The sequence below is a fragment of the Gavialis gangeticus genome, unplaced genomic scaffold, assembly GCF_001723915.1.
Source record: "Gavialis gangeticus isolate Ggan-Ray unplaced genomic scaffold, GavGan_comp1, whole genome shotgun sequence".
Lineage (NCBI taxonomy): Eukaryota > Metazoa > Chordata > Crocodylia > Gavialidae > Gavialis > Gavialis gangeticus.
In genome coordinates, this window is record NW_017729030.1 from 9,897,092 (window position 1) to 9,905,437 (window position 8,346).

Genomic DNA, 8,346 nt, shown 5'->3' on the forward strand with positions numbered 1-8,346 from the left:
CACATGGCACCATTAAAAGGGTCTCTTGGCACCCTGGGTTGTGGTGGCACCCTTGCTGAGACTCACTTAGCTAGACGTTGCTTGTGTGAGAGACTTTTAGATTTCCATTGGCATGTCTAGAACAGTGACAATTAGACAACATGCGGTATGGAAGTTCTATTGGAGTGACTGGCATTCATAGATTCAGAGATAGTAGAGTCGGAAGAGACCCCGAAGGATCGTGTCCGACCCCCTGCCTCAGGCAGGCAAAGGACTGAGGTCAGATGACCCCAGCCAGGTGCTTATCTAGCCTCCTCTTGAAGACTTCCAAGTTAGGTGACAGTACCACCTCTCTTGGCCCGTTACAGATTCTGGCCACCCTTACTGTGAAAAATGTCTTCCTAATGTCTAACCTCAGTCTACACTTCATTATTTTGTACCCATTACTCCTAGTTACTCCTAGGGGTGCCCTGGTAAATAGCACATCTCCAACTCTCTACTGTCATCCTTTGATAAACTTATAGGTTGCTACAAGGTCTCCCCTCAGATGTCTCTTGTGAAGGCTGAAGAGATCCAGATCTCTCAGCCTCCCCTCACAGGGTTTTGTACGGAGGCCACTAATCATACGAGTGGCCCACTGGACCCTCTCCAGATTCTCTGCATCCCTCTTGAAGTGCAACCCCCAGAACCAGACACAGTACTGCAACTGAGGCCTGACCAATGCCACATAGAGGGGAGTATCACCTACCTCGATCTGTTGGTCATGCATCTGCTAATGCATGATAAGGTGTGATTGGCTTTGTTGATGGCTTTGTTACACTGTCAACTCATGTTCATCTTGGAGTCAACTATGACTCCTAGATCCCTCTCAGCCGCTGAGCTCCCTAGGTAGAGTACCTTGCATTTGTCTTTGCTGAACTGCATCCCATTTTGTTCTGCCCATTGACCCAACCTGTCCAGATCAGCCTGTATCCACTCCCTGCCCTCCGGCGCGTTAACTTTGCCCCATAACTTAGTGTCACCTGCGAACTTGGACAGGGTGCTCTCCACACCCTCATCCAAATCACTGATGAAGATATTAAATAAACACAGGTCCAAGGACCGACCCCTGCGGGACGCCACTGCCCACCTCTTTCCAGGTCGAAAATGACCCATCCACCACGACTCTCTGGGTGCGGTCCCTAAGCAAGTTAGCCACCCACCTGACTGTGGAAGTGTCCACTCCACAGCCTGTTAGCTTCCTTATGAGAATAGGATGAAAAACAGTATTGAAGGCCTTCTTAAAGTCCAGGTAGATGACATCAGCCTCAGTTCCTGTGTCAAGGCAGTGTGTGAGCTGGTCATAAAAGGCTATAAGGTTTGTCAGGCAGGATCTACCTGTAACAAACCCGTGCTGGTTTCCCCTGCTGGGCCTTCACAAATGCACTCTTTAATGATTTTTTTCTAGTGTTTTCCCAATAATAGAGGTAAGACAGACTGGCCTAAAGTTACCCAGCTCATCCCTTCTCCCCTTCTTAAAAATGGGCACCATGTTGGCATGTTTCCAAGTAAAAGGTCAACTCACCCAGTATATCTTACTGTCATTACAAGTACCCTTTCAAAGCTGACCATTCATCATTTTTCAAAATCTTAAGTCTGCTATTTATCCATAGAGATGATATAACCTATTAAGCAGCTCCTTCCCATACTACCCCATTCATTAATCTGTCTCAAAACACCAACCTGAAAATATCATCATCAGTAGAAATTGGACTACACTGTCACTTCTAATTTATGATCCTTCTCTGGCAAGTTTTCTAATAACAAAATTACTTAAATTCTGTTGACAACTTTGCAATGTAGACAAGGACTTGCTCTTAACATCACATATTGTTTCATGGCAGCCCAATGGTGTCAGCCTACCTAGCTAATAATGAAGTCTTGAGAAAGCTATATAGATATTTAAAAATACCTTGTTTTCGCAACTGACATACAATAAACCAATTGTTATACATAAGCAATAGAAATGCCTGTAGAAATAAATGTATTATAAGCATTTTATATTCCCTGTGTTCCTATTGGGCTCCTTTGGTTACTGGAGAGCCAAATTAAACAGACCAACAGAATTGTCATTTGAATATTTAAACTTACTACTGAACATAGTATTAGAGATTTCTAGGTGATATAAAATAACCTTTTACAGGTTTGATTCTCATTTCTTCTCATTTGGCAGGTACACTCCTGTTCATAAGGTAATTATCTCCCACAAAATAGTTTAGGAACATGATAAAGAATAATGAAGACCAAATTAAAAGAATTCCTTACTTTGACCTTTTCTATGAATAAAATTTAAAATCAATCTTAATTCCAAGAGGAAAGCAAGCCACTGAACTCTAGATAATGAACAAACTTTTCAGGTAGCTGAGCCTGCAACTAGCTGGAAACCTCAACTGATGCATGAGGTTAAACAAACAAAAAGGGGAAAAAATTACACCGGCTTGGAGTTTTGACTATCTTTGTTTTATCAGTGCTGCAGATCATGTGGCTGGTTCAAGTGTTGGCATATTTCCAGAGACTGACAATATCTTTTGTAACAATGACTTGTGTTTTGCTAACATACACTGTAAATTAAAATGTTTTCCAAATTCTACCTTGCTGTTTTGCAGTAAACAGCATATCTAAATACAGAAATACAGAAAAAATCTTTTAGTACTGCTTCTTGACAGACTTACAATTCCTCTTAAATCAGGATTTGTCAAACTGTAAATCACCAAATAAGTTAGTTGGTTAAGAAAAAAATTTATAAAAATTAAGGCATCTGATACAAGCTCAGTAGAAAAAACATCCAGGGTACATATGAAAACCTAATAGTTAATATTGATCCACTGCTGAATGAAAATTTTGGTTTTGGTTAAACAAAAACAAGATACTTTCTAACAAGCCTGCTCTACTTCCATACTTACTTATGTAACAGAGTGTAACAGAAGGGATACTCAGCCATAGGGGGCGTGTCCCATGGTGAGCCAAAACTAAGCTGAGCCTGGGAGTTATTTTTGTCCTCTTGAGGACACCAGAGCAAAAGGCTTGGAGCAATTCTGCCTTCAGGCCCTGGAAACAGAGTCTCTTTCAGAGCCCCAGAGCTCTGTGGCCAGGAGGAGCGACCACCAGGGTCTAGTGCAGAAGGGTGGCCCTTGGGAACAGCTGGGGAGCTGAGAGAGGGACAAACTGCAGTGAGGAGACTGTAGGGATTTTGCTGGGGGGGGCCAAGTGATGGAAGCAGGTGCATCACAAACAGGTCCAGGGAGGTGATATTTCCCCTCCATGTGGCACTGGTAAGGCTGCAGCTGGAGTATTGCATCCAGTTTTGGGTGCCATATTTCAGGAGGGATGTGGATAACCTTGAGATGGTCCAGAGGAGGGCCACTCGTATGGTTAGGGGCCTGCAGGTAAGCCCCTATGAGGAGAGATTGAGGGACCTGGATCTCTTCAGCCTTCATAAGGTAAGGATGAGAGGTGATCTTGTGGCCATCTACAAATTCATTGTGGGGGACAGCAAGGGATAGGGAAGCACCTGGGGCTGGGAGTTGGTGAGTAGGCTTAGACCTCTCCTCTTGTAGTGGACTCCCACGTGGGGGGCCTTGAGTGAGTTAGCCTCCAGGAAAGCAGACCCATCAGCCCTGTCTGAGGGGCAGAAAGGGATGTCATGGGGAGGAGGTTGTTTGTGGATTACAGGAGGTTGAGCAAGAGCACCAGCCATCAGTAGGAGTAGAGCCCCAGGGCCACTGAGGGAGCTCCCATTGCACCCACACCTGACTGATTACTCTTGCCTGAACTAAGGTGACATCAAGACAACAGCAGTCAACTGAAAGACTTATTCTGGGTGTCTACATCAGACCTACCAGGACTGTATAATTTTTAACAAAAATTGGGGTATTTGTGTTTTGGTTCTTTTGGATTTTGGACACATGTAAGGTTGCCTTGCTGTATGGAGAATGGACCTACTGTTGCCACAGCTCCACCAGGTGTGTGATCACCTACCTATATGTGTACATAAGTTGTTACACAGTTATATATATATTTATAAGCATTGAGTTCATTAGTTTTATCCCATAAGTTAACTGAGTTATGAATTAAACCTCAGAATAGGGAGCAATGTATAAATACAAGTGTAAATATATGTATGTATGCATGTAAATATCCAAATATAAATTAATATGTACATAATAACTATTGTAAAGAGTTACCTATTCTGTCAGAGTGCTGCTACAGGAGGTATCCCCATACTGGGATCCTCTTGAGGTTCCTTGTTAGCCCAAAGGAACCAAGAGGACGGGTCTAGCTGGTGCCCCAGGGTCCCACAAATTGCCACTGGCAGTGGTTATGACCCCGCAGCGGGGTGTTACACTTGAAACAAACCTCAGTAAATTTTATAGAAAATTGAAGTCCAAAGCTCTTCTTTCATATTCATATACTACAGTACATCCTACATAGAACAAATAGATACTTGTGAAATACATTAATTCTGTGGATGTCTCAACTACTATAAAATGGTTATTAATTTATGACCTGCTATACTATCATGAGCCATTGTTTGCTGTCATGACATAAATAGGAACTTATGATCAGGGTGACATTGTATCTTGTCACACAGCAAAATTAGAGAATTAGCTCCTTCAAAAGGTTGTAGCTTATATGGACTTTGCTCTTTTGAAAGAAGCAATTTTTAAAAATGGCTCAAGTGTAATTAACTAGATTCTGAAAAACTCATTATGAGATGAAGCTACATCCAATAATATCTTGTGATTTATGGACAACATGGCACCAGGTTGGAGCTCATCTGGAAAAAACTCATGCGACTGTGAAATGGAAAGAAACCCAACAAAATACCTGAAGTTATGCTGCATGGAAAAACAAGTTTGAATGACAATTTAAAGAAAGATAGGATTTCTTCCTCAGCCATACCAAGGAAAAGGTAGCTTTCAGCCACCTTAGTGTGTCTTCTGATTGCACAAAAGCTCTGAGGTTAGGACAGCCTTCTTGCATAATTTAAAAATTAACCTCTAGGTACCTTAACTGGTGGCTGCTAGAATGCACCACTTGGACAATTTTTTTCCAAATGGGATGGTATACTAGTCCTCTTCTCTATTTTTCTTTTATCCTTTCAGACTTCTGCAAAGTCCCACTTCCAAAACAACTCCAATCACAATGTTGGGAAAGGAAAAGATCAGCCAGAAGCAAGTGGCTGAAAGTCAGCTGTGTCAGCTTTACACTAATCCAACGTTTCATTACATCAGGATAGTCTACAAATGCCCTGAGATTTAAGGTCACCTGTACTGAGCTAGTGCAAACTGAACTAACTGTAACCATTTTTTAGACAGAAAGAAAGAAACTGATTTATGGGGAATGTCTTTTCCACAGAGGAAGAGCTTTGATTATCAATGCTAGGTTTAGTAAATCTACTGTACATCTATAGAGCCATTTAGATTATTTACCATTCTAGCACCACATTACTAGCAATGAAAATAAGCAAGGTCAGTCAAAAAAAAAAAAAAAGGATTGAAAATATGGCCTTAGTCATAAAGGATACTCTTCACTGTTACGGATATCAACCACCAGCAGTTTTGGCTTGCTAGATTTGGCTTTTTTGGTAGGTGTTTTGAAATGGCTGGGTCCAGTCAGTTCACATAAATCAATCAGATCTTCTGCTGATATCCGTGGTGATACCTCTGCCTTCAGATCATCCAACTTGATAGGGTCCCTAGACTTTAAGACAGAAAAACAAAATAATCTTAAAAATGACTCAGCCAATCAGATACTTATGACATTCTCTGTAGGTTCTCCTTCATACAATACTCTTACAGTATAAAAAAAGTCAAGTATTACAGTGAAAAGTACATTTCCTACAACTCCAAAGAATTTTGATGCAAGCTTTTGATATTATTCTTTGTACATAATTCACCTGACAAATTTAGCTCTATTTTCCATTTGTATATTACAGGCAGTCCTCACACTTACAGTGGGTTACATTCCTGGAAAAGGTGCTGTAAGTCGAAATGATGCAAGTCGAATCTGATTTTCCCATAGAAATAGTGTTATAATAGGGGGTTATGTTCCTGACCAAGGGCCTGATGCCCACCTTTTTATAGAAAAGGCCATAAACACCATATGTAAATCAACTATAAATGATATACACTGTACAGTACAAAGCTTTCTAAAGTGTACTGTATATAAATCGATTAAACAGGGCAATACAGTAACAAATCGCATAAAATTTTATTTAATCAGAAGGTGAAGGAACACCATCAGGGTCATGGAAGTCAGAAGGGCTTCTTTGGGGAGATTTTGGGGAGACTTAGGGCCACTTGATGGCTTTTTGAGAAACTTATCCAGCAATGTTTGTTTTGCTGCCCTCTTTTTCTCATTGTAAAATTTCCCTGTAGTGCCCAAGTGTGAGGATTCAGCAGTGTAAGTAATAATATGGGTGTAAGTAGCACTGCAAGTATGAATCGCCGTAAGTTGAAATGCTGTAAGTTGAGGACTGCCTGTGCTCTTAAACATTGTTGTGAGTGTGCCCTTCACAACTGCCTGATGAACAGCTAACAGAACAAATTTTGTATCTGGTTTGTTCACGAAGTACTCACTGTGGCCGAAATCCTCATCCCCACCACCCATTGTATGCAAGGTAAAGTGGCTGTAAATACCCTGAATCTCACCCTTCACTGAACCTCACCAACCTCATCACCAGAAGCAGACTTCCTATCGCCCAAAACACACTGAATGAATCCAGACCAGGCTGAGACAAAAAATGTAAAACCTGCCGACATATCTTCACCACTCCCACAATAACTACACCCCACAACAGAACCATCACCATTACTGGATCTTACACCTGCACCACCAGAAATGTAATACATCTCATCCAATGAACTACATGCCCTGATAGAAAATATGTAGGAGAAACCAACCAGCAACTGTGTACCAGAATGAATGCATACCAAAAATCTATCAAAGATAAAAATACCCAATTACCTGTGGGGGTACACTTTTCACAAGAAAAACACTCTCTTTTCAGTCTCTCAGTTCTAATTCTCAAGGGGAATTTACAAAACACCTTTTGCAGATAAGCCTATGAACTTCACTTCATAAATCTACTGGATATAATAAAAATCATGGACTAAATAGACATTGGATTTATGGCACATTATAACCTGCCTGCCATCTGATAACCCAAGGTAACCTGTCTGCATTTTTACCAGCTACATTCTTCTATCACCAGTTCTACATTCTTCCTTCCCCCATATGTCTCACACCTATCGTCTTCCACCCCTCTGATCCTTACTGCCAGGCACTTGCATTTTCACAGACCTGCATTTTGGCTTTTATTCTGCCCAGGAGAGCACACAATTCACTAGCAGACTCTCTATATGCCTGAAGAAGGGTGTTTGTTCTTCACAAGTTTTTGGGCACAATTTTCCAACTATTTAGTTGGTCTAATAAAAGATAATCACTTCTACCCAAAGAACCTTGTTAGCTTATTTGAACTTGATAATTTTCTCTGTGAATATCTTTACAAAACCCCAGCAAGTGTTAGTCTTATTTTCTGTCAATCAAATTTACAAACAAGGAACTGTAATGGGACTATCACAGAAGATAGAATAATCTATTCTTCATTAATAACTTGGAGAATAAGATTTAGCAATACTTAGCAAATTTGCAGATGACACCAAGCTGGGTGGGGGTGCAGATCCTTTGGAGAACAGGATTAGAATTCAGAATTACCTTGATAAACTGGAAAAGTGGTCTGAAATTAATTTGAATGACATTCAATAGACAAGCGCATGGATTGGAGAATGACTAGTAAGAACTGCAGTACTGTAGAGAAGGACCTGGAGTCAGTGGACACAAGCTGAATGAGGAAACAGTGTGCTTTTATTACCAAGCTCCCCACCCCCCCACCAACCCTTTCCCCGTCCAAACAAAAACACACACACAAAAGCATACTGGGCTGTATACAGCAGGAATGCCATCTCCAAATCAAGGTAAATAATCCAATCCTTCCCATCTATTTGGCACCAGTGAGGCCTCACCTGGAGTTTTATGTCTAATTTTGAGAACCACGCTTCAAGAAAATTGTGTTCAAATTAGAGAGTTCAGAAGAGAGCAACAAAAGTGTACAAAGGATTAGAAACATGACTTATGAGAAAAGGTCAGAAGAACTGACAAGACTGAGGGAGGGATTTGATAACAGTCTTCAAATACCTGAAGGGTAGTATAAAGAGGGTGGTGATGCACTTTTTTCCTTGTCTGCAGAGGATAGGACAAGGAGTAATGGTTTTAAATTAAGACCACAAAGGTTGGATATTAGGAAGAATGCTCTCACTATGAAGC

At 41.0% G+C, this 8,346-nt stretch overlaps 1 protein-coding gene across 5 annotated transcripts in view; it reads right to left on the bottom strand.

Annotated features, from left to right (window-relative positions):
• TBCK (TBC1 domain containing kinase) overlaps nucleotides 1-8,346 on the bottom strand; it is a 274,925-nt gene that overhangs the window by 33,820 nt on the left and 232,759 nt on the right. For 4 of the 5 annotated variants that reach the window (XM_019521932.1, XM_019521933.1, XM_019521936.1 and 1 more), the window contains one exon: nucleotides 5,546-5,721. The exons of the other annotated variant lie outside the window; for it this stretch is intronic. In XM_019521932.1, the coding sequence (XP_019377477.1) occupies nucleotides 5,546-5,721 (176 nt within the window). The remainder of the gene's footprint in view (nucleotides 1-5,545; nucleotides 5,722-8,346) is intronic. 5 annotated transcript variants of the gene reach the window in all.